Raw genomic sequence first — 26,998 nt, forward strand, 5'->3', positions numbered from 1 at the left:
GCCCTGTCCTTATGATGTATATGTGCAGAGCGTAGTTTCTCCTTTTAAAATGTGTATCACTCTGCTATGACGGTGTTTGCTTACATTAATTTCTCAGTTCTACTATTTCTGTCGTAGGAAGAGAGGATTTGTTTTCTGTCACAACACAGAAACACAGACCTTATTCCTAATTTTAATGACATCACTGCGTACTATGAAGATGGTCAAATCCAGTGTTTTTTGTCTTATATTTCATGCAGTTTCTCAGCAGGTACGACTGTGTTATCCATCAACCCAAAAAGTGGAAGCGAGAAATGACATTTGCAACCTGTTCCACCATAAATTACCAAATGAAATGGTGCGAAAACATTTTATGCAGGGCACACATTCCTCCATGATAAAAAACAAAACTCGCTTGTTTCTGTATGGGAAAATTCATGAAGGAGTCCAGTCGCTAATGATTCAGCGACTTTAACGTCTGGAGAACGAGATTATCTATTTCTAAAAAAAAAAACTAAATTGTTGTCAACTCTTCAAAGTGGATTTGTCGGAGCCTAATTTAGTGATTTAGTGTTGTCACTCTCAGTAAATGCTCGGAGCCATCCGAAGTAGAAGGCTACTAAGATGATTAGTTGGGATTATTCAAATGTTCTATGAGAAATAAAGCATGTGGACATCCAAACAGCCTCCACTGCCCTCAGAAGACTTTGCAGGAGATTTTGGGACATTTGCTTCCATTTAGTCACAAGATCACTGGTGAGGTCAGGTGACGATGTAAGGGGGCCGATAAGGCCTTGTCTTGCACTCGGCGCTAAAGTTTGTTGCCAAGCTGCTGACCTCAATGAAGTTGAGGGCAGGCCAGTCAATTCCAGTCAATTTCTTGTGCTGCTTTTTTTTTCCGTCAGTGTGTTTACTGCAGCATCAATGATTTGGAGCCGTTTTGACCTCAAATATAAAAGCGTAGCCTCAAAACACGTAAGGTTGACATTTCAGTTTAAAAGGTTAAAGCCTGTAAAGTGACAAAACTATCACTTGTGACTTCACCCCGCAGGGAACACGTGTTAGTAACCACCATGCCAAATTTGAGTGATTAAAAAAGGCACCGTGTGTTTAAAAATTTGGTTTTAAATGATATAAAATTCAGCTTCATTCTCTGCTCTGAGACGATGGAGGAGTTTTTATATCAACACTGTGTTTGAGGAGAATTTGAGCTTCCTGTGCTTTTTAGACATGCCTAAACACCATATTTCTTTACTCTACACATGCAATCTTTTCTAATATCTTCATGCACTTTACAGGATCTTTAACGTATCTGTGCTTAATTTATAAATAATCTGTGTCAGAGTGATTTTTTTTCCCCATTACGGTGTGCGGCCTGGGTGGCTGCGTCTTTCATGTTTGGTTTCATTCTTCTGAACAAGCCAGTTTACAAAAATACCAGCTTGCTCCTCCATGAGGAGGCAAGCAAGAAGGAGGAGAGAAATTTAGATGAGATAAAGGGAGGGGAGGTAGCACAAAGCAGGGTCCTGTTGTGAACACTGATTACTCTCTGCCCACTTGAGATTGATGGAGGGTGACACAGCAGGCTCGCTCACACAAGCGCGAACACACACACGCACACTTCAGCTATACACACAAACACATATACATACATAGTGTATCTAAACAATGGCGTGTACATGCGCACACACACACAGAGGACTTCTCTGTCTCTGTATACTGATTGATGATGGCTCCACCTAGACTACATTCAGTGCATCACTCCTGCAGTGTGTGTGGGTGCGTGCTCATTTCTCTGCGTAGTGTGTGACAGAGCTCACGACCACACCCCTCCCTCTTAGCATGTTGGTAGATATGTGTGGCAGTTCCCAACTGTCATAATTAGAGGAGGCTATTTAGACGGATTGCCTGATTAAGTAGAATTCCCCTACTGTTTAATGATTATGCACACACACACACACACACACACACTAGCAGACACAGACATACTTGCACACATACAGTTAGTATGGAGTTTATCTCTCAAACCCACATCACCACCAGCATTCTGTGTGTGAGGAATCATTAAGAAGGTTGTGTTTTTTTTCATGAACAGTGAAAATACCAAGTTAAATATCACGTTGTCAGTGACAAATATCACTCGGTTCAGTGCAATCCAGCATAAAATCAATTTTTATTTTAGGCGGATTTGCCTGTTTCCTTTATGTAAAGCAACTTACAACTCAGGGATCAAACTCAGGCTGTAGAACAGGAGATCTTATGGGGTACGATGGACAAATAAGCCTCGATCAGGTAACGATAATAAGCTAGTGCAGGTGCTCTTGGTGGAGATGAATCTTCCTGAAGATAGAATGGGACCTTTTCTGATAGCCCTTAATACCTTGTGTCACAATTGAAGAACCTGATACAAGAACAATTATGTGCAATAAGTACCTTGTGTGCAACGGTCACAAGGCAGTTCTTACAATACAAGGTGTCGGCAAGCATTAGTGACTTGGATCGGATTTGCTTCCCCAGACATGGGTATCAGGTGACGGTTAGTGAGCAGCATGTGCCTTAGGCTGAACAAGATGCTTTTCTACATCCTGCGCCATCGGTAAGGGTTTCACTGCGTATGAAGGAAGCCCTGCCAGAAGAACACTGCTGCAAACAGGGCAAGACATCATGACCATGGTATCAAACTCGCGAGATAGATGCATCATCATCATAAGAGAAGGAAAACTCATTTAACATGGATTTCCAGGTCACCTCATGGTTTATGAAGAAGTAACTGACGGAGAACTCGATTGGCCATGTTCAGACATGCAAATATATATAGCCAAATAAGTATATTACTTTTTTAAGGGTCCCAGTATTGTGCCTTGAGGCACCTTTGTTGGGAGGAGATGGGATAAAAAGGTGTGTCCTCTCTAAAGACACATGAGCACATAATTCACACTAATGTATTTGTCCAAGATGTCCATAATCAAAGAGTAGGTAGATAGCAAGATGGGTTCGTTCACTGTATGAAGAGGATATAATAAGATAAGAACTTGACTGATGACAGACCTGCTGATAACACTCACCATGTCATGTTATGGCACAGGTGGGAAAAAGAGTGTCTGGGATAATTGTTTTGAGCTGAGATGACATCAGTGTCAAGAAATGCAAAATGCTGCATTTGGGTGGAAAAAACAATACTTGTACAGGTCCCTTGTCATTGATAATGGGCTGAAATTGTTTTACACATTTTTAAAGTTTTCTCTTCTGGAGATGTGCCAAACTTCATGGGGTCCCCCCCCCCCCCCAGACTTCTGGAAAATGCACCACAGAGGATATTCTCCAAAGTGATTTAACAGTTTAATTACTGCCCCTGTAAGAGTTTCACCTTTACTGAGGGGAATTTATTACTCAAAAGCTAAGGCAGGTTTTTTGCAGGTGTTCCTAAAAACTGTTTAAATTTTACTATCGTGTGTCCAACATGATATAGATATAGATAGTGCACATGGTTTAGTGTTCACACTAGCTTTCTAGTGTATTTTGTGTATTTATTTAGTGCATTAACTCCAAACAAACCGATTTACTTCTTTCTGTCAGTGTCTGTGTGTGTTCTTCTCTTGCTCCATGTCTCAAAGTTCCCTCATCAGTATTTACACACTCCCTCTTAATATCCCCCCTTCTCCCTCTCTTTCAAATAACTGGTTTGTATTTCTGTGGAGAAAGAAAGGAAGCAAAAGATGGATGGGAGAGATGCTCCTTTGGCCCAGTGTATTTTATCAGTCCTATTCTCTCGCCTCCTCTGGTCACTGAACTTGATATTCCCTTTTCCCACATGCTCACACACTCACACACACACAAACAGAGACCAGTACTTGTTATGTGAAAAGTAAAGACCAGAGTTAGATCTACTCTGCTCAGTTTTGTGTTGAATGGATGGCGAAAATGTCAGTAAATAGTCAAATATTTTCTCTTGATCTCATCATGGACTTACTATCAAAATCAGAGAGCGTCCAAAAATTCCAAATTGTAAGTTTTAGTGACCTCTGGAAAGCCTGGCGTCACTCATCCTCTTTTAGGCATGTGCCAAAGAACAAAGTATAGGACGTCCCTTAGATCGAGGTATTTAAGACAACACTAGAGTCAATATGAAGAAAATCTATAATACATCAGGGCTCCCCTGAAGTGCTTTTATAGTAGATATTTTGGGAAAACACTCACAGTCACTGACAGAAGCCTTCAGCAGATGAATAATTTAATAATGCATCACAAAGTGTCCACATGGGAACAACCATTTAACTTCTCTGCACCTCAGAAGCTGCCGTTTTTATTTTATTTTTGAAAGTGTGAGGTCGTCTGCTGGGTGCTTCATTTTAAGCTTTGATTATTAAGCTTTAATTATAGGCAATAAGTTGCCGAGCACACACGGTGCTTTTTTAAGTTATTTTCATTACTCATGCTAGGGGCCTAGTTGGCTGTAACTGTTCTCCATCCCAAGACACTGTGGAAGAGGTGTCCCCTGCTGCTTTGGAGATCCAGATTGATGACACTGTTGCCAGCTCTAACTTCCTACCACTGCTGGAAGAAAGATTTTTGTAATCATACCTTTGTCTTCCACTCCTAGAAGTGCTTGCTGAGTATCTTACACACAGAGAGGGAAAGAGTCTGTGCAGATTCATGATTAAATTCTTGTTTTAATATAGGAACAAATTGAATATGCACACTCTCTACCCTTAGTGATGCACCTTGGCTCATGATATCCTAGATGAGTGAATTAAGAGTAGTAAACCTATGTTTTAGGAAGTGTGTAATACCACAGGCCATTGAGAGGAGATAAGAAGAAAAATGAATATGGTAGAAATCAGGAGAAAAAAAGAGTACAATGCGAGGGAGAAGATACATTAAAAAAAGATTAACATAAATGAGCATTATGTTAAATAAGTGTCTGACATAAGCTGGCTCATAAAATGTTAGTCTAATCTGAAGTAAGAGTCTCGGCTACAGAAAATAAAAAGTTTTCTATAATTTTGATCCTTAGGCCTTTGGAGGTTTGCTTGTTCCATTTAATTGGCTCTGTCTGTTTGTTCTAATTAATAAGCATGAACCATAATATGTTATTGTCTGTGCACAGCAGAGGCAGACAATCATCTAAGAGTTTAGCAGAATTACGTACTTGAAAGCATCATTTACTGCAATTTGAAAGTCATTTATATCAGATTATCTAAAGCAGTACTTTTAATTGTTTTTTGTTTCAAACGTGCATCAGTATATTTGTTCTGTAGGCTATTCTATAGTGTTCACGTCAGGTATACATGGAGGTTCTGGGAAAAATAACTTTTTGTACTCTTTCATAATTCACATTGATATATGTAGTCTTGATTTACACTGATGAATAGAATATGTTGGCAGGTGATATTTCAAATGCTGTATGCCAATGTTTTGCAGCATTCCTATTATCTGACCCTCTTTCATCATATTCAGTGTCCAGTCACTTTCAGCTAATAGACCGATCCAGCATTGATTTGCCATAGTGTGTTCACTTCAAATTGAATGAGATCGATAAGCCCAAAGGGGTTTGATTAAGGGCTGTTTCATTATTTAGAATATTTTTAACGAAAACATAAATTCTAAATTAGGTTTCCTCCTCAGTAAGTAGTTTGTGGCTGTAGTATTTTCTTTTTAAGTCTGTCTGTTGGACACAAACGTGAACTGTATCCAAGCCTATTAATTGATTTGTTCTTTGCACCGTGGTTTATTTTTTTGGACCGTAAATATTCATGGGCTTGGCCGTCGCTGTCCGTCTGGAGCCTTATGAGCCATATAGCACCTGTACACTAAATCTAAAATCCCAAAAATCTAAAAACTAAATCTGCTGCTTAACAGGCAGCTTTGATCATTCAGATCACAGTGCGGATAGAGCAATCTTTTGGCTACTTTGCGTACAGTTCGTCCCTTGCAGCAAATAAACTTTAAAAAGAGTCTAACAGACAACAAGAGTAGGCATTTACAGAGTGCAAATCTCCTCCAGGGCCACTCACTTTACCACACTGTCAATGCAGTTTCATACTTTACAAAGTACACAAAAATGTCTGTTTTTTGGCCTACATTCCCAGAAACTTTCATCAAATCCTGTCTTTTACTTTTTGAGTTATGGTGCTCACAAACGGACAAACAGAAAAACAAACAGACAAAGGTCCCTGAAAACATAACCTCTTTGCCGGAGGTAATAAAACAATCAATCCAGTTCCTTAGATGGAGAGACCGCCCGGGGGTCATCTGTCGTGTATGAAACAAGCGTGTCCGTCTGTGCTCATCTGATGAGAGGAGTTCAAAACATCGAGTGACAGTCCCATAATATGAGTGTCTTTAAAACCTCAGGGTGAAACTCGACAATCAGCTATTTCCCAAGCGACCGTGCCTACTGCAGCGGTGACTGACCATAATCCCAGTAAATTAACCAAACGCACCATGGTGCTTTGACACTATTTTCCCCTGATTGTATGGGACAAACTCTTGTCTTAATTAAATGGGTCACGTTCATTCACAGCGATGTTATTGTATTTTTGTAATATATGTAAATCCGGCAGTTTGTGGGCTGCCACTGTGCGCATGTGTGTGTGACTAATAGTCGACATCAGAGAATCCCTCTGATCTAGGGCACAAGGTGACCCTCTCTGTCTTGCTCGCACTCACACACACACATATAATCTCCTACTAAAAACACCTGCATAGCACTTTTATGCTCCGCTATGCCCCGCTGTTATTGGAGGGCGTGTGTGTCGTGAAGTCATGTATACACCGAAACGCCGCTCTCCTTGTGTGAGAGCATGTATCTGTGTGTAAGTTGATGTTAATGGGCTGTGAAGGTTAACAGCAGGTTTATAGAAGGAGACGAGCAAACACGAGACCCTAACCCTCAGCAGCAAACATCAACACACTGATGTAGAGAATGGAGACTGCATGCAGCTGCAAACATTAAAAGTTCTCCTCAGACTCAAATTATCTCACCACCGTGAGGCTTTGGAGCAGTGACCTGCTCCGCATCACTTTCCCAACCACAAGCACCTTCTTCTTCTTTTCATCCAATTAAAGGATCTTACCCTCCCTTTTTTGATGAAAGAGTGGCAAATTGGCTCTTACTGTGTACTATTAAAGCCTCAGTACAGTGCACTTTTGTCAATGCAAAAACGCTATTATTTAAAGTGTTGAATTAAACAGTGACAGTCAGGCACATTTTGCAAATGCCATAGGGGTGCAAAGAACAGTAGAAGAATTGTAGAGAAGTAATAGCAGGGGTAATATTCACTATTTCATAACAACCCCCAATGGTAACTACCATCTACAGCTTAAGAAACTACACCAAATAATGAGTTTTACATCCGAGTAACTGGATCAAATCCCTTAACCCTTTAAGCCTCAAAATGTCTGTGTGGACTTTTTTTGTTTTGTTTATTTTAACTATAAAAGGGCCAGAAAATGTCCTGTGAGTAAGTGAGAATAACTTTCAACATCTGGCAGTTATGCACTGCATGTTAAAATAGTGTATTAACAATTTAAAATGAAGAATTTTTATATAGAAAAAAAATGAGGATTTGTTAAATTAAAAAGTATAAAACATATTTAAAGTAACGTGTAATTTTGTCTCAATGTTCAAAAACAGGCCAAAAAATGGAAACTTATGTACAGGTGTTTTTCCATCTCTCTCTGGTGACGAAGACAAGTGAGTGAAATAATATTAACCACATGTTATGCGTAAACCTGCCATCTGTGATACGCTCGATGTTAAAGTTAACCAGCTGGTGGGAAACTAGGTAAAAGTGAAATTACGTTTCCTATTTCATTAAAAGTGTAGTGGGTAACATTTCAATCCTAACAATGTCTGTTACATTCAAACCATTGTCAAATGAGCTCACAGAATGCTGATGAAGGTCATCAGCTCAGCAGTTGAAGGAGAACAGTCATCGCACAAGCAGTGGTTTGGGAACACAAGTTACACTGTGGAGCTTTAAAAGCAGCTTGGAGTCACGACTGGTTGCATTGGATGGTGAAATCGTGATATTCTATTCCTAAGTTTGTGCTTCGAGACTTTGTTCTCACTTCATTCCGCACAGCAGCTCCAAACTCAAAGACGCACCGAGACACCGACTCTCTCCGTGTTCACACTGAGATGTACAAGCAAGATAAAGAAAGTGAAAGAAAACTAAGTAAAGTCGAGTAAAACCTCAGGCTGATTTCTTGTGTCTAATTTTTTGCGGCATGACTATCTCATTTCACAGGCTTTAGATAAGTTCTGCTTCATCTAGGACGATCTAAGTATCTTTTGTGTGTATGAATATGTGCAAGTGTGTCTGAACACCCATTAAACTTGAGGTCCTGTAGTGCAAGGCCTTGTTTACAGCTCTTAATCATCTTCAAGGGCCTATTAGATCATGTGAAACAAGTACATGAGTGAAGGTTTTCTAAGTGCGTTTGAATGCAGGGTTAAAAGTTCTGTGTCACTACGACGGGTTTCTGTCAATGGTTAAAAATGTTTATTTTTTATTTTTTATTTTTTTAAATAACTGCAAGTGTTTTGTTGTGGTTTAGTTTTAGCTATTTAATCTAATCATCTTCGAGGCGTTAAACTGATGCTGCTCTCAACCAATAAATTGAGCCAGAGCAATGTTATTAGCCAATCACATGTAAAGCAGGGTCTTGTCACAGTGGACCCATGCAGCAAGAATCCAGTGTCTTGCCCCCACAAAACAGCATCCGTAGTGCAGCATCCATAGTGAGGACACACTACTGACACTTACAGTACCCCATTTCACTTTCCCAAAATGCCCTGATTTTCTCAAAATGTCCTCACTTTCCCAAAATGTCCTCACTTTCCCAAAATGCCATCTTTTTCCCAAAATGTCCTCACTTTCCCAAAATGCCATCTTTTTCCCAAAATGTCCTCACTTTCCCAAAATGCCCTGATTTTCTCAAAATGTCCTCACTTTCCCAAAATGCCATCTTTTTCCCAAAATGTCCTCACTTTCCCAAAATATCCCCACTTTCACAAAATGCCCAGACAATAAAGATATTTAGGACACACAATTTAAAAAAGTTAGAAAATGATGTTCTGCACCTAAACAAAAATACACCCAATTATTTAAAGATGAGAAGTCTTAAGTGTTAAGTTGAATCCTATATTGTCTCCTGGTGGGACACCTAAGTTGGACAGGTTGAGGGATAGAGGCCTGACTACAATAATCTGGGGGGACACAATGAAAACAATAAGTTCCTTAGAGAAAACTCTGTTGCAATCATTGATTTTTTCTTCTTCCCCTAACTGTGGTTACCGAACCTCTGGTACCTCTTGGTCTTAGCCAGTAACTGATCGTCAAAGAATCCAGATTCAGACTCTTGTGTGAACATCAATCCATCCATCTTTTACCGCTTTATCCTCCACATGGGGGTCTGTTGTGGGGGCTGTTCCAATCTCAGCTGACATAGGGCGATAGGCGCGGGTCTCTTGTTTTCTTCTTCTCTCCTTTCTCACTCACACAGAGTACCCACAAAGCCACATCCTCTCTTAAAGGGCCAGACCTGACCCACAACACCTGCATGTTTATGTAAAGCCTTGCAAAATGTATCAGTTTAATTGAAAAGATTAAAAACACTGACAAAGGAGCAAACTGACTTCTCTTAAAGTGTAGCTCTAGATGACCAAGGAATGTGACGTTTGCTTCAATCCGTGCGAGTTGTGTTTCGTCCTGTTCTGTGTCTTGATTTCTTTGATTTCCGTCCTTCTTGCAGGTTGTCAGGCAGTAACGTCCCGTCCCCTATCGTGAGCAACAAGAATTGGCTCCGACTGCATTTTGTGACTGATGCCAACCACCGTTACCGTGGTTTCAGCGCTCATTACCAAGGTAAGCAAAAATGGATACCTGTGGAGTAAATACTCACTCGGTGAGTGTGAGTGTGTGTGTGTGTGTTAATTTGTAATACAGCTCATTATATAGAGAGCATCTACACATTTCTTGGTTAATGATTGTTGCTTTTTTTCCATTTTGCTTCCTCTGCTTTTCCTGTATTTTTTACTTGCTTCTCAACTGACAGTTTTTTCCACATAATGCTGCCTCTTACTCCCTTTAATTACACCTGTTGACTCCAGTCCTCCTGTCTCTTCTTTGATACTGTTTTTTTCCATCTGTTTCTGCATCTCTTCCTCTCTCTCTCTCTGTCTGTTTTCTTCTCCTTCCACCGTCTAGTTCTTTCTCTTTTATAGTTTTTTTTTTTACCCCCTTTTCTGGAGTAACTGCTCATAGAGGCGTTCAGTTTCTTTGACATGAACCTAACTGGTGGAAAACATTTGGAAATTCATTTGGCAGCGTTCATGTATCTCACCAGCGGTAATCAGAGCTGAATCTGTGTAACAGCTGTGCAGACAGCCTGAAGTAGATATTGTTTATATTTTTCACTTGTTTCTTCATGTGCTGTTTTAGTCTCTCTTTTTTTACGAACCATTACTCCTGTTTTTGTGTGAATCATAAGCGCGTAACTATTCGGTTTTTTTAAACTTTACAAGATACAAAGGGCAGGCGGCTGTGTTGGTGTTTTCATGGCACAGAAACTGTGATTGACCGGACACGTTGAAGACATAATATTAGAGGGTGTACCTTCTTAGGGCACTTTCACACCACTAGTTCGATTATTTGATCCGCACCAGGCAATACAATTGCTATTATGTAACATATGACTCCAGTGTGGTCCGCTTTCACACCAAATTGGCCGGGTTGACGTTTCATCAATGCGTATATATCTTCCGGTAGAAAAGCGCCAATTTTGACTCACTATGGAGCAACACGTTCGCACATTGCTACTTGCTCTGATCTTCGTCTATTACATTCTCTGTATTGGCCATTTTTGGCAAAATATCCAATTTGAGAATGAGACGCGGCTGCGTCTGGAGAACAATCTGCTGATGGCGAAGGTGTCATTTCAGGCAGAGGAGACGCACTATTTTCATGAATGTGGTCGTGCTAACTATGAGATGAAGATTGTTTCAAAGACCTACAAGGTAGGCTATGTCCATGGCATTTACTGCAGAATATGGTTTGGACCCGAGTTCGCGTTCTCACCAGAGGGACCGCACCAGAGTCTGACATTTGGTGCGGAGTTATGCGGACCGAGACCACCTCTTTTTGGCGGTCTCGGTCTGCTTGATTTGGTGCGGACCCGAGTGCGATTGATGCTTTCACACCAACGAAAACGAAACAGACTAGAGTTTTTGGTTCGAATGGATCGTTTGGTGCGCACCAACTGCTGTTGGTGTGAAAGCGCCCTTATATCCTGAATATCACTCATGATCAACCGTATCTCAAGGCTGGAAACATGCTGTGTGTGTGTTAAGTATCACAAAGTTAAACTAAAAGCCGCCGAAACAGTACACTCTGTTCTTCCTCAATGTGGGTGGACAGCACAAGTGTAAATCACGGTCATGCCTGATGCTAAAATTGCACTATGCCACTTCATTATTGCTGACACGCTCCCCCGCTGCGACTCGCCTTTCACTTCAGCACATTCAAGTCACCCACCGTGATCCCAAACACACTGAGGCAGGCTGAATGAGGTGTGCGCCCCATCCTGGACGTCAGCTCTCAGGAGCAGCAGTCGGCACCGTGCACTGTCACAACTGGGACCCGCTAGTGTAGTTTGTCAAAGGAATAAAACCCACAACCAGTGATAATGTCATAATGTTTTGAGACGACAACAATGACGACGACAGCAAGACAGACTCCATTTTTCAGACATGACATACCTTTACAAAAGAATGATTCAATGTGTATTTTCTTTTTTTCCCTCCCGCTCTCTGCTTGCCAACATTTCTATGGTGTATTTTTTCAGTCGCACCACAGTGCTGGTTTACCATGTAATTGCGGTAATTTGCTCATTTTGTTCCCCGTCGTCAACGTCTTTGAATTGAAAAATCGTTCTTTTTGCAGAAAAGACATAATTGTTAACAGCAGAGGAGCTGATTTATGAGAACCAAGTCGATGTAAAAATATTACATGACGTTGACGTGTTTAGAGTAGATGTAGAATAAATACCCTCACTATGTTTGTGTAAGGTTGTTTTTTTAATTACCCGTATACAGGTGTCATGAGCAAGACTGTGATGCATTCAGCCAAATAATCAATAGAGACGGTATTTAACCGAGTGCTGATATTATATCAATTCTATATTCATTTTGATATGATCCTTTTGACAGTTGCTTGCATGATTTTTTAAGGGATATCTACTATGAGACAATCGGAGCAGCCCATAGCCAAGTGGAAAGTGATCTTGGCTTCTGATAGAAGGGTTGCCGGTCTATGGCGTCAGATTTATGTCAAAAGTCGTGTTGCTCATGAGCAAATAATATTACTGCAATATATAGGTCACTCGCATTCGTATGAAACAACCGCAAGAAGTTTGGTGAGACACAACTAAGCTGTGCACTGCCTCTGTTTTACCTACTCATTACAGTTCTCCTCAGTTTAATTGTTTATTTGGTGTCAGAGCCATTGTATGAATATTACAAATCCTCAGAGGTGGAAAGTAACTAAATACATTTACTCAAGTTACTGTATTGAATACTTTTTTTGTGTATTTTGTATTTTTTATGTACAATTTAGAATCAGGATTTTGTATTTTACTTGAGTACGTATTGACTCAAGTATTGTACTTAGTAACTTTATAAATTCTATCCGTTACTGAGTAAAAATAAAAATTCAGCACAATGAAGACCTACAGGGGGAAAATATACACCAGAACCAGACGAATGATGATGTGATTATCACCAGCACTGGTGCGTGAACATAGAGGGCGAGCGCCAAAAGTGATGTAATATCCTGTGTCGCGCCGGGCGCGTGAGCTCCAAAATAGTTTTGGATTTATGAGCCCTTGTCATATTTCTACTCACACCCCACGCAAAGTAACTAAGTAACTTTTACTTAAAGTACATTTCAAATGAACTACTTTTTACTTCTACTTGAGTACATTTTCAGATGACTACTTTTACTTCTACTTGAGTAATATTTCATCAAAATATTGGTACTTATACATGAGTACAATATCTTAGTACTTTTTCCACCTCTGCAAATCCTTTGCTTCAGTCTAACATTCCCCTTTGCCCAGGATGTCTTGTAGTGATAGCTGTCAATCAAATACAAGTAGTTCTTTGTGGGTGTGGGTCTTTGTGAAAGTGACCAATCATAAGAGGGCTGGTGTCCTCCTTGGTCTCCACCCCCAAAAGTCCGGTCACTCGAGCGAGCAGGTTTTAAGTTTGCAGGCGGACTTCACTTCACACAGAAGCAGTGCGCGCACGTGGCGGCACAGTGGTAGCACTGTTGCCTCACAGCAGGAAGGTTCTGGGTTCGACTCCCAGTTTGTATGTGCTTCCTGTGTCTGCGTGGGTTTCCTCCCACATAAAACATGTTAGAATGTTATTCGGTCATGTTGGTCGCAGTGGCTCTGATCCACCTGACCTGGAAATGTTGTTGTGCAATTTCAGCTGTATAATGACTATAAAGATCACGTCTGTCCTTCCTTCCTTCCTTCCTTCCACTATGCACACAGCTTAGTTGTTTCTCACAGCTGTCTGAACTACTTGTGGTTGTTATATACATGTATACACATGAGGGTCCCATATTGCACGTGCGCAGATATTAACATCCCGCGCATGCAATTACGTTATTTACTCGTGAGCATGTTTTACTGCTCTCACGACTTTTCGACATCTGACACCATACCGGTCAGCCACAGCCCTTGACCTGGCTCGGGTACCCCTGAGCAAGGCACCCAATTGTTAATACCACATTGCTCATTGCTTATTAGACACTCTAAATTGGGTTAAGCCACAGGGGGAACCACATCTATTGTACTCCTTGTGCCAGTCCTAAGCCTGGATAAATGGGAGGGTTGCGTCAGTAAGGGCATCCTAAGTGAAAAAAAAAAAAAAATCGCTGCCAAATCAAATATGTGGTAACACAATGGAGAGGGAGCAGCTGGAAGACAAAAAAAAGAACACTTTGAGACAACTCAGGCATGTAACTATTATGTCCACACGGCTATCTATTAAATCAAAATGGAAATATAATGATAATAATTTGAGTGTAGTCAAGGCATGATGTCAAAAAGGAAAAAAGTGTGGAATTTGAAAATAAAATTCAAGTCACGATTAAACCTCTAACATTTTTCTTCTTTTTCATCCTTCTCCTTGACCCTCCTTTAATCGTTTCTCCCTCCTCCTTTCATCTCTCTGTCTCCCTCTGATCTCGTCTGCTTGTCCTCTTCCACCTTCCCTTCACCTCTCTCTCCCTTCTGGCTCTCTCAGAAATGATTCCTGATTAATTGACTGACAGCCTGACCACTCCCCTTAAGATTATCCTTTGATTGGTTTAATTGATTTTAATTGATCCCAATTAGTTTGAAAGATAAATCAAAGTGTTAATGAAAGGTGTCGGTTTGATTGGTTACTTGAGTAATCACTGGAGTTTTTAACTAACTTGTGATTGATTGGCTACTTCCTGTCAGCTGTCAATCTCCATTACTGTGTGGGATCTCAAACATCAGCAGAGAGGCTGAAAATTTACTCCTCATGGAAAAAAGACAGGAACAAAAAGTTCCAAAACTGATGTCAAAAAACCCCTCATACGTCAAAATAGATCTGATTTGACATCAATGGGTCACATTGAACTGGTTCCACAAGGACAATTAATGCAATTAATGTATTGTTATATATATGTTTAATTACTAGCTAATTAGTGCTAATAATTAATATTATTAGCACTAACTAATTTTGTGAATAAAATACCGCCCAATTGTGACCCTCTGAATTAATGATAAACTCTTAATAATTAGTGTCCAACTTTGCAGAGGAGGGTGGTGGTGGTTGGTTGAAAAACAAAGAGAAAGAGAGAGGAGCTGGCACTACAGAGAGGAGATCCTGAAGAGTGATAAAAATAGAGGAGGAGATGGGAATCATCAAAGCAAAACAGAGGAAAAAGACATTAAAAGTGGATGAGATCGAGTCAGAGAGAGAGAGATGAGAAGTATAAGGGTAGTAGAGATTTTTGGCACTGCGGTTTAGCCTAACATTATGCATTTAGTATTAATATTAACGATTAAATGTCCAGCTGTCATAGACGAGAACGTTTTCTGTATATGTATAAGCTTATACCCCAGTGAGCAATTACATCAACACTATCACTTTACGAAGTGTTTTCACATGCATTAAACTTCATACACCTACGTTTTTCGTCTAAATGTGGCCACGTAATTTGACTCATCAACACAACAGTATGAATCCATCTGATGTGATCTCATTTTATGTTAATTTAGCCGTAATTCTTAATGAGGCAATTAAATTAAATGTTCCTATTGCTTTTTCTTTATCGTGTTAAGATTCAAGAAACTTTCTAAACACAAGTTGAATATTGTTAGAAATTGTTAGTGTTTTCAGAAAAGTTGCCATCTAAAAAGTTGCACATTATTGAACAGTGGCAGCTGCTGGTCTTTGAAACAGGGGAAGCTCCTTTCAGGCCCAGTTATTTATTAATAAATTCTTACATAAATTAGAACAAGGAAACGCGATAATTATGCAAAACTGAAAGGCTATATGTGCAAATGAAAATGGGCTATATCACCCAGCAAATACACACGACCAGGTATTTGTCTACAAACTTCCCTCACAAAATCCACACAGGACTGAGGCAGAAAAGGCTCTGCTGTCATTTCTGCAACGCTGTCAATCAAAAACTGGTTCCTCATTTCAGACAGTTCCTCCAATCATCATTCAGAAGCCCAGCATGCACGCCTGCCCACACCCCATTCGTCCAGTGTCGTGGAAGCTGAGCTTCCCTGGAAGTGACATTGGTGCCACATTTGTCTAATCAGCGTTGAGTGTAAAAAGAACTATTCCGTGCCGTCCCAGTTGAAGCTGAGATTCAGCTGGTTTTAATGCAGAGGCTGATTCAGAACAAACTAGCAATCACTACTGCTGTCAATACAGCTCTGCTTCTGAAGCTGATACAAGCATTTAACTGACCTTGAGGGCTGCACCTTTGTCCACATTATCAGTTATTTTATGGGAATATTAAATAAAGGCAAAGTCAATTTCTACATTTGTCTTTATATAATCAAATATTTTATTTTGCATTAACATTGGCTTTCATTCACCAAATTCCACCTCCTCCCCTCGCTAATGTATGTTTATGAAATCACTGTGCATATGTTATACACATGCACCCTGTCGAGGCTCATATATGCTCGATCAACATGACACGGCCACCACTGGCTTTATACGCTTACTGTATGTCACGTCTTGGGTCTCCATTATAACTCTGTACACATATAAGCCTCCACACGCAAGCTTGAGTGCTGCATTATCAGTCACATGTGTACATCCATGTGCATGTGCATGGCTGAGCACTAATCACAAGCAGACTTTTAGTCAAAAATCATGAGAGCATTTGATTGCATACGTACCTCTGGCCGTGGGATTTTCTTGTGCTCGTGAAAAGGAAGAACCTTTACTTCAGTGAGTTGTTTTGATAATTGAAGCCTGCAGCTCCTCTCAAACGCTAAGCCCAATTTACTGAGTTAATTCTCCATTTGAATTCTTAATTGATGTTTGAGAATGATTCACAAAGGCAGTGTTTTGGAACATGCCAGTGGCTATATGTTGTTAATTAAGGGCATTAACCATTACAATTCAAACATCTCTCCCTACATGTGGCGGTCTTGTAAAGGTAAGAGATTACTTATGTTGCTATTGATGTCACACATTTATCTTTTATTAAATATTAGAACAATGACAGTTATTTCCAGGCATCACACATTAAGTGTCCATTAGCATGTTTAATTAAAGCTCAGTAATTATGCAGATATGTCAACATCCTTGAGCTTTTCACCTCAGGACCAAAACACATTTCAAGGTTCTGTTTTTCATATCATACAAAGCTATAATGTCATTTCTGAGTGTGTCTTGAAGCACGCTATAGGATTCTCGGCGTCGCACTTTGCGGGCGAAGATGAAATTCGACTTGAAGTCATTTCATGCCATGAGAGTTGCTGTAAGTTCATTTAATCAGCGTTGGACTCACGACATGCCAATGGAGACTATACAAGCAATTCAAATGTGGCAGCCTGGGACACGGATTAACTAAAGCATGTTTCAGACTGTGTGCCGTGCACGCAGGCTAAGTTGAATCAGAAGAACTAGTGTTCTGAGCTAGTAAAGTCACCAATAAGTAAAATGTAGATGCCATATATACATACTTTTTTTACAATGCATGGAAAAACCTTACAAATAGCAGCCATTCTGACATCAGAAGTATTGATAGCAATGACAATAAAGAAAGAAATGTGAATGCTTTTGACCTAGAATGATCTCTTGTTGAATGGAAAGCCTTTAAAGCTGTAGTGTGTAACTTTTAAAATTATTAACAAAACATTGTCAGTTGAGTTCACATAATGCTAATCAAGTCTATCAGCTCTGCATGCGCGCCACCATCTCTCTGTTTTCTACTTTAGCAACAGCAGCATTGCGATGGTAGAGTGAGACAAATGTAAACAGGTTGGATTATGACTGAAAACACAAAGACGTGCCAACGAAGTTTGAAAAAGTTAATTCAGCCGTTTGACTTCATAAACACTTCTTGTCTCCTCCTGCCCCTGCACTGCAACTGTTCACGCTCAGTTCTGATAGTATTGCTTGACAGATCCCATTTTCAGATGAAGGATGCAGCTGAAAATTAATGGGACATTGTTTCTGTTCATGACCAAACAGAGGCAGAATACTGACATTAAAAGCCACAAAAATCCCCAAAAGGTACACACTGCAGCTTGAAGCAATTGCAGTGCAGTCATTTCCCTGTATTGGATAATAGCTGAGGTGCATCCCTATATAGTGTGAGGATCAAATCTAAAAGATGTCAATATCTTCCTGCTTCTACTGCTGTCATCACAGCCTGCATCTAGTAGCTTTTCCAATCAAATGAATGGCATATGTTGTTGTTTTATTGGTAAAATAGAAAATAAGAGAATAAACCAAAGTAGTAAGATATTTTTCAACTTTGGCAGGTGAAAGTGTGATAATGAACTAGATCTTTCTAAAGGGATAGTGGAGAGTGGGAAGACTGCACATTTAAATGTGAAAAATAGGGGCAGATTGTGAAAGTTAAGTAGTCATAAAAGATGCTCAGATTTCCCTTGAGCGTGGAGCTGAAAACCCAGCCGTTTCATTGCCATATGTGGGGACTCTAGTTAAACAAACCAGCTCCAGGATTTTCCTGGATGTGTTACAGTTATTCTGTTCCCCCAGAAAATACACCCCTAGGCTGCAGCTGGGGAGTGAAATGTGTTTTCTGTCATGTTTTATTGGGAAATACAAAGAAGAGCACTCCCTCAAAGCTAGAAACCAGTTAATCATGTTGCCAAATAAACTCCTGAATTGTCAACGACCACAGGAATGACCTACGAGAGCATAAATGTATAGAGAGGATGTTCCCTTTAAAAGAGACAGCTTTCATCATTTTTAAAATTATAATTTTTCCCACTAAAAACGCCATGCAGTTATAACAAGCATGGTATTAACAATGTTTAATAGTGAATGATGAATATAAATATATTACAAATCAATGTCACTGATATAACTTTATTATTCACTAAACTCCTCCCCTGAGAAATGTGATTATCCAATAAATCTGAGCAACCTCTCTGAACATAACAAGCCTGCCACTGCCTTTGTACTTGTTTTGTAGAATGAGTCTCAAATAGTTGACACAACTGTAATTTTTAAATTATTGGGATCTATAGGTCATGAAGAAAATTGCCCCTTTTGGTTTTGGTGACACATCTGTCATCACTAAAGCTGCAGTGCATAACTTAATAATACATGAATGTTCATTACCAGTGTCCCACTATGTGCGAGACACTGGTATACTCGTGCGTCAGGGTCCTGTAGTATCCCACTTTAGCATCGGGTGGTGGTACAAGTCTGGAATGGAGTGCAATGCTACAGCTCCCTCGGACACGTCTGGTTCAAGCAGGTCACAGATGAAAGGTCCGTCGGGCAGGGTGTCAGCCCGTTTGAGGGTCGTCGGATCAAGGCTCGGATCGCTATCATTGGCGACTACTTCTTCTCTTTTTTTTTTCTGCTTGGTCAGCGGGTGTAATACTCCACCTACTGGTGGAGCGGGAATTCAGTTTGCACATGCATCCTATGCGCGTTGATGACGCAATCCGCATCATGCACACGGTGCACGTTGGATCTGTGTGCACTGTGCCAAGGCAGGGTTAAGCACCACTTTATTCTTTGACAGAATTGTGATTTTCTTCATTTTGTCTTGTGTAGCCTGGCGACATTCCCGTGCTGCACACAGCACTGGTGATGGAGGCTATGGAGGAAACACAACAGCAACATAATGTTAGGAAAGCAAGACAGCTGCAAATTATTGGATTGTGAATTGCCCACGGAAAGTGTTAGAAGTGCTACTGCTGAGAATAAACCTGGACATTGAGCGTCTTTGACGGAGTTAATGCTTTGCTGCAACTGGGAGGCAAAGAGGTTGGGGTTGGTATGAGAACATCTAGACGTACATTACGTCATGTAAAGATGTCGGCTGTGTTCTCAGAGAGGGGTGACGGTAATGCCACACTGGAGCCTTAATATTTAATTGACACATCATTTAGTGTCAATGGAATGTTCGAGCTTACTGAGTGAATTTGCACTGCACAGAAAGCAGCTGCATTCCTACAGTGTTTCTGTCATTGACAAAGTCATCCAGTCGATCAGAACTTTACTGCTGCTGCACTTACAGTAAGTAGCTTGGTTAACAGTTTCAGTTACAAGCCCGAAGTGTCTAGTCAGTCATCCACTCAGTCAGCCGTTCGGTTTGGCGGTCAGCCAGTTCGCGGGTAAGTCAGCTGACAATCTATGCAGTTGAATTGTTGCCAGCGCTTCCATTTACTGTACCAATTTTAGTCGGAACACTGAGAAATAATGTCTGGCTCTTATTCATGAGCATAAACAAAAAGTGGAGACGGAGGGGGGGCAGAAAATTAAGAGTGGAGAACTCCTGGCATTACTGCAAAGTCAAGATGTCACAGTTTACCTGAAGATACAGCAGAAAATGAAGTTTTAACGTCACTCCAATCCCTAAAGAAAAGTGTGATCACTTTTGGAGCAAGGCAAAAAGACACCTGAATTCAGACAGCATTGGAGAGTTTTTTTTGTTTGTTTTTATCTGAAGATCCCTATTACTTCATTGCTTGTGTAGTACACAACCTTGATTATGTTTTGATGACCTGTTACATGTATTAATGCACATGTTTTATCATCCAGAACAAAAACAGAAGAGGTCAAACATAGATTAACTGTAAGTTAAAGTTGACATGATGGTTCAGTGTGGCTCCTGTCCCTATATGACCCTCAAACAAGCTGTATATCCTAGATGGATTGTTCTATATCATATATAAGGTAATTACAAAACCCTTTTCACACTTTTCCTGAACATTTTTTGTAGCTTATTTTGTAGCTTCGGTACTAGTGCTCTGTAGATTTTCCCAGTTTATTTCAGTGCTTTTACAAGGTCTCTTATAATAGCAGATTCCAATCAGCTATACAACCTTCCCTAAATTATTTTACAATTTTGCTACACCTCATGGCATTATACTGAATGTATGTAAAAGACTGGATTAGGAAGTCATTTGATTTACTATTTTATACCCTTTTATTTTTATTGTTAAAAGCAGTCTGATACAGTAACCACAATGTGTTACTTTGGGTTAATAGTATATGTCAACAATGTCTCCTCATCCTGTCATACATTGGTGAACATTTTACCCTGTATCCCTAATAACAAATGCACAGCAAATAGGAACAATGCAATTATACAATTTTTTCCTCTTGCATGTGAATCTGTACACACTTCTTAAATTCATTTTTAATAGTCATCAAGAAGATCTGACCTTACCATTATCCATTCTGTCAGTGACAATTAGCCCCTTTTGTCTCCTCCTGGCTAATATGACATATGCCAATAAACATGGATGACACCATGAACCGAGATTATTGACTTCCTCTCCTCATGGGTATTGCACATGTTGGATGCATTTGCATCTGTGATTCCGCTCCCTCGCTCGTACCACCCTGTGTGTGCTGCAATAATTATTATGCATTGCAGGCAGACATATACTCGAGGGGCTGTTTACACATTGGAAAGCTTCCGTTTAGTCACTGAAAGATGAGGTAAAGACATAGAACACCTTCATCTTCAATATTTACCAATTGTTTACTCATGCTCCATCGCTGTTTCTCTGCCGATCCCATGCAAATACGACAGGAAATTTTGGGGTACCGCACATGCCGAGGGATATATTACGTAAATATTCTGTCCACACACTGCTCTGCATCATACAAAGCACATGTGTGTTTGTGGTTTTTGTCACTTTGTGCACCTGAATGTGTCCTCGGATGAATGTGTGTTCCTTTGTGTCTCTTGTCAATGGAGGTGCTCTTGTGCATTCACTAGTGGGTGTGTCTGTATGTGCGAGCTGATAAACCGATCAATACTTGTGTCGTGACACTCGTATTTGTGTATGTGATCTAAGGTGTGGATGCTCTTGCGTGCATTAATTTGTGTGTGTGTGTGTGTGTGTGTGTGTACGCCCCTTGTATGTTGTCTGCGTGTGTCAGGTATGAACAATCTGTTTCCTTCCCTGCGGCAGAACCTACCAATCATGTCCCTCCATCATCTCTCTTCATTACGTATTCATGAGTTTCTGTGTCTGCAGGGCTGTGATTGGCTCTTAATGAACAACTGACGGCATTATCAGTCAGCCAGTGCTATGGCAACAAAATAAGTCAGTCAGCACAAAAGAATCAGAGTCAACCACTGGTACAGAAACATTATTCAACTCGAGCAGAGAGACAGCCTGCCCCTCAGGGAGGTTGACATATTGGATATTGTCGACTGCATGGTACCTTTGATATGACTCATAGCGTCTCACACCCACTTGTGATCAAGTGCACACATCTTGAAAAGCTAATTACCTTGGATAATTACAGTCAAAGAAAAGCACATGTGGAATATACCATTAAATCCCTGTGTAAATAAATTGCCGTGTCATTTTTCCTGTCAGACTTGGCATAAGAATCAGTCAAACTGCATACAGACACACTGCTGGGCCGTAAGGGGTTCATATGAGCTCATAAATCTATGAACTAGGCCTTTATCATTTTTCATATTGTTTCGGGCAGCCTGGCTTTTCACCATCACCTCGTTTGGTTGTTGACTCAGTACGCTGCTGTTGGTTTGTTAGCAGTAGGATTATCACACTTACTGTAGCGGGGCATGTACTTGTTTAAATTAATGGTTGTTTGCGAAGTCACAATCTGGGGATTTTGTACATTTGATTGCTACAAAACAGCTCATTAAAAATATAAGATGTCCACAGCGCTAACAACAGCCCTCAACCACTAATTGTACTTACTAATTTGCATATAATGACTAATTCAATGGTGTATGCTGTACTCTGTGTGTATATCTCGCGAAAATACAGGAAAGCAGTTGCTCTAAGGAGTAAAGAGTCACACACATACTGTACAACAATTAGCCTTTATATGAAGAAACCAAAACTTCAGATGACGTGTAGTGTGAATAAAACAGCTCAACTTTGCGCTTAACTCAGCATTCAGCTGGATCCAGCCTTAGGCCATGAGAAAGCGCACAAGGTAGCTTTTGATATTACATTTCAGCGCGCTCTAATAATAGACATATAGTTCTCCATTCAAGGGGTTCATTTGTCTCTTCTCTAATGGTCAAATTAACTTCATTTTGTGTTTATTCTGTTACTAGTTTAGCTCGTTGTTTTTTTGTGAAATACGCAGCCTTTTACTTCATAAATATGGTTGACTTAAATGCAGCTGCCCTTCCATCTGTTGTTTGCACGGGAGCTTCTGCTTGTAGGCTAGAATATTAACATGGGCATATTTAACTATGATGCATATTCACACAGGACAGGTTTTATGATGCATATTAACACAGAGTTGATACAGCGAATGGATTTGCACAAGCAAAAACAAATTTGACTTTTAACTATTTTTGGCCCAGTTTCCCCAATTTGGCTGCCGAACAGCCGGGGGGTGCATCTCCAACCTGACTTTAAGACTTTGATCTTGATCACAGCTTTGCCTGGTTGTTAAAAAAAAAAAAAAGGCCTGTTGATGTCAGGATCCTTTATTTTCTGACAAATGAGGGCATTTTCAAACACAAGTTATATAATATATTGCTTCTCACCTCAGGACCTTTTTTCATTCATAAAGCTGAGGAGCATACCACCCATTGACTGATGGACCAAAGGCTTTAGCCTCCAAAAGTCCTGTCTGCATTGCAGAGGGGGAATGAGGAATGCACCGGCTCCTCTATCTCAGTGTCTTGTGAGTTATATTTTGAAATACAGCTGTCTGCAGCTCTCCCAAAATGTTTGTGAAATGATCTGAAAACACGAGAATAAGCGGGCGACGACGTGCGAGTCACTGCGCTCAAATATTATTAATAAAACGCGGCAAAAGACACTTTCATCTGAGAGATGACAGATACTGTATCAGATATATATCAAGTGTGCCCCCCTTGTTGTCGTGACACCAATGTCAGGGATAATAAATTTAATGCTTTGTGGCGGCGGATTCTTGTGAAGTTGCATTCTGTTTGATTATGTATAAAGCTCCGCCGTAAACAGTTGTGACTCACGGATGTATTTCAAGATTCGAGTGGCATTTGTTTATTCATGATTAATTGGGGTCACTGATAACGCGTTCCCCCACTTGAAAAACTGGAAACGTCTGCATTGTTAGAAATGTGAATCATTGTTAAATTATGGCCTACAATTAAGCAGCTTTCTCTTCAGAATCAGAGGCAACACGGGGAGAATTTAAAAATAGAAAAACATGTTTTATTTATTAATGTGTCCTGTATATTTACATGGATTTCCAAATCCCTTGAATTGCACGAGGGTAAAGTCTGGATTGAACCTCAAGTAGTAGGAAATGCTGATGTTGTTGTTGATGTTGTGTTTGTCATAAGACGGAAGTGAAGATAATATAATTGTGAGGTGTCACATATTATCTGGTGTAGCCTTTGTAAAATGCATGTTTTAATTTAAGTACTATGCATAGTTCAACTTAGTTTTCTCTTGAAACTCATTTTCAAATGTTCACACAGTCTCGCCGCAGAGCCTTTTTCCAAGTCCATCCAAACACACGGTCGTACCATAGCAACCAGGAGTGAGGTGAATCGTGATTTTAAAATACCGTAATATCGTAAGACCACATTTGGACAATCCACATTCTCCATTAAGGCCTGTCAACTCTGGAACACATCGCCAATCCAAATCAAATTAACATCGGATATAAAACCGTTTACAACAAAGGTTAAGTGCTGGCTAAAAGAAAAACAGAGCCGTATCCATTAATTGTTTTAGGTGTATTAGGTTTATTTGACTTGTGAAGTTGTGTTTTAGTTTATTATCAAGTGTGGTTTTGTATGTGTAATTTTATTGTACTGATTGTGTTTTACATTTAATTGTTATTGTGTGATACGTAATTTTAGCATGTAGTTGTGTGTTTTAGTGTAGTTTTAACTCACAATAACTATAAACTCTACGCAAAGCTGCATTATTTCTATTGGAGGTATGTTAGCTGTATTGTCCCTATTTGAATACAATTATATTCTATTAGCGCCACTATAACAGTGTGTGAAGTATATGTGAGGAAGAGGATGATGATGAGAGAGCAAATGATCTTATTGTGACTAAAACAGCCTCCTGTGAAAAGTCCGTCGCTGTCTATTTAAGTCACTGTATTTTAATGTTGGTGATAATAGTGTGGATGGAAGAGCTTGATATTTTCTCAGGCGGTACCACTGAATTATATCACAATTTACGCTCAATATAACCTATAGTACAATATTAGCAATTCATATTTCATATGCACAGTGTTATAGCAGTGGAATCAGTATTGCACCCGTTTTGACGCGAACGTCATGCAAACGCGCTATGTTGGCACTACATGAAATTATGGTGCTAGCAAACACAGTAAGGTGCAATAGTTAACGATCAGCCTTATTACATCTGATAAATTGTTAGCACATTAGCACAGATTAGCACATCAATCATCTCTGTAACAATGTCAACATGACATGGAACAAAACCAGTAGCATTATGTGTAGCTACTGAATAGCACGAGGATAATTGTTGTCATAAAGTAGACGTGATGTGGTTTAACGTGTTGAATACACTGATGTATGTACTTATATGTAGCCACTATATAGCACACAGGATAATTGTACCACATTAACACGTCTGCCATTTGTCAACATTCATGGGGTTAGTCTGGTCATTATGTCGTTATATCAGGCACTCAATAAAGCAACTTGTCACCATAATCAGTCATTTAGGACAAGATATGTTTGTGTGTTAATTATTTATGTTGATGTTAATGTGTTCCTTTATTTTGACTGAGCAGAGCTGTGTGAAAATTTGGAGGGAGTCAAATTAAGATTTGCCTTTAGGTGTTTTATTGTCACATGGAGTTAAAGACAGTTTCTCACTCTGTCACCTTTCCATAATCTTTCCAGCCATATTCCTGCTGAAGCATGTTCACATTCCTTGAAGCATCGCCGACCTCGATTCAAAATGATGTCTCCCGTGTTGGAAAACACAGCTTGTGCTCAGAGATAATCTCTGTGTCACTTTGTCTCCTCTTGTCTTTGAGTCACTCTGATTAAAGCCACCATTTATTTCTGAACATAGCATTATGTGAAGGTTTTTGATTGCAGAGCTGCAGCCTCACCACTTTGATTAAAGCTGCTGTTTTTTTGTTTTTTTTTAAACCAGCGTTTGTTGAGAATATACGGAGCCCCCGAAGTGACATGAGGAAAAAAAAACCGGATAAAATAAATAAATAAATAAATCTCAGAGTTTCAAAGTCGAGTTTCCAAAGAAATATGAAAAATAAAATCGATTTTTTTTTTTTTGAAACTCGAGATCTCAAATTTCAGAGTCGAGATCTCGAAATTGTTTTCATATTTTTTTTTTCCATATTCGACTGCCAGCCGCTCAAACATTTTCAATTGCACCATGTTCAGGGCTTCTTTGTTTCAGCACCATGGACAGTGGTGAGAGTGAGAGAGTGATCAAACTCGAGATTTAAAAAAAAAAATAATATTTCGTCATTTTTTTTTTTCTCATGTCACTTCGGGTAATATGATGGGGCTTTCGGAAAAACAAGTTGACATTAGATTTTTGTGTGTGGTTGATGGAGAGACAAAAAAGACGTAGATGGTCAATCATTGTTTCTACACTCTTCTTCAGCCTTTCTCTGTATCTGCCACCTCACTGTATGTTCCATCTTTTTAAAATTTCCTTTGCCGTTTATGACTTTTTTTTATTTTTCCTCTGTGCTCTTCTCTCTCTCAGCAGTTGAGAGGGAGAAGAGTTTGGCTTCTTACTTTTTTTTTTTTTGTTCCTTCGCCAGATTCCATCCTCACCCCACCTATTTTATACGAGCTGTTCTCTGATTTTTCTCCTCTTTTTTCTGTATTCTGTTCTCCCTCTGCAGTGAAGCGATCAGTAGATTTTAAATCACGGGGCGTTAAATTATTCCCTGGCAAAGACTCCGGCAACAAGTTTTCAATATGTGAGTTCTCATCTTAATGTCACTTTGGCTAATGAACTAACGTGTGATGGCTTGATTTGGCTTGGACTGCTTTTGTTTTTCAGCTTTGTTTTCGGTTGGTTTGTCTCTCACAAAGGCTGTTACGTTCAACACTTTTGAACTGCTGATTATCAGCGACACACAAACATGCCGCCGACAACCTGTGGCAACAGAAAGTACAACACTTTCTGTCTTCAATCCCGTTATCTTTTTGGTAAACAAACTGTGTTGGAAATACCACAGCCTTTGTAAGAGAACGCTTTGCTTGTGCTATTCTTGACTACTCTTTGCTGTTTGATGTTTTTGTGTATGTGT

General features: G+C 39.8%; 1 protein-coding gene across 1 annotated transcript in view; it reads left to right on the forward strand.

Moving 5' to 3' along the window:
• csmd3b (CUB and Sushi multiple domains 3b) overlaps nt 1-26,998 on the forward strand; it is a gene marked incomplete at both ends in the record, with an annotated part of 347,168 nt that overhangs the window by 197,959 nt on the left and 122,211 nt on the right. Inside the window, 2 exons of the mRNA XM_083899904.1 lie at nt 9,739-9,851; nt 26,588-26,665. Coding sequence (XP_083756030.1) covers nt 9,739-9,851; nt 26,588-26,665 — 191 coding nt within the window. The remainder of the gene's footprint in view (nt 1-9,738; nt 9,852-26,587; nt 26,666-26,998) is intronic.

Source organism: Microchirus variegatus, assembly GCF_963457635.1.
Source record: "Microchirus variegatus genome assembly, chromosome: 13".
Lineage (NCBI taxonomy): Eukaryota > Metazoa > Chordata > Actinopteri > Pleuronectiformes > Soleidae > Microchirus > Microchirus variegatus.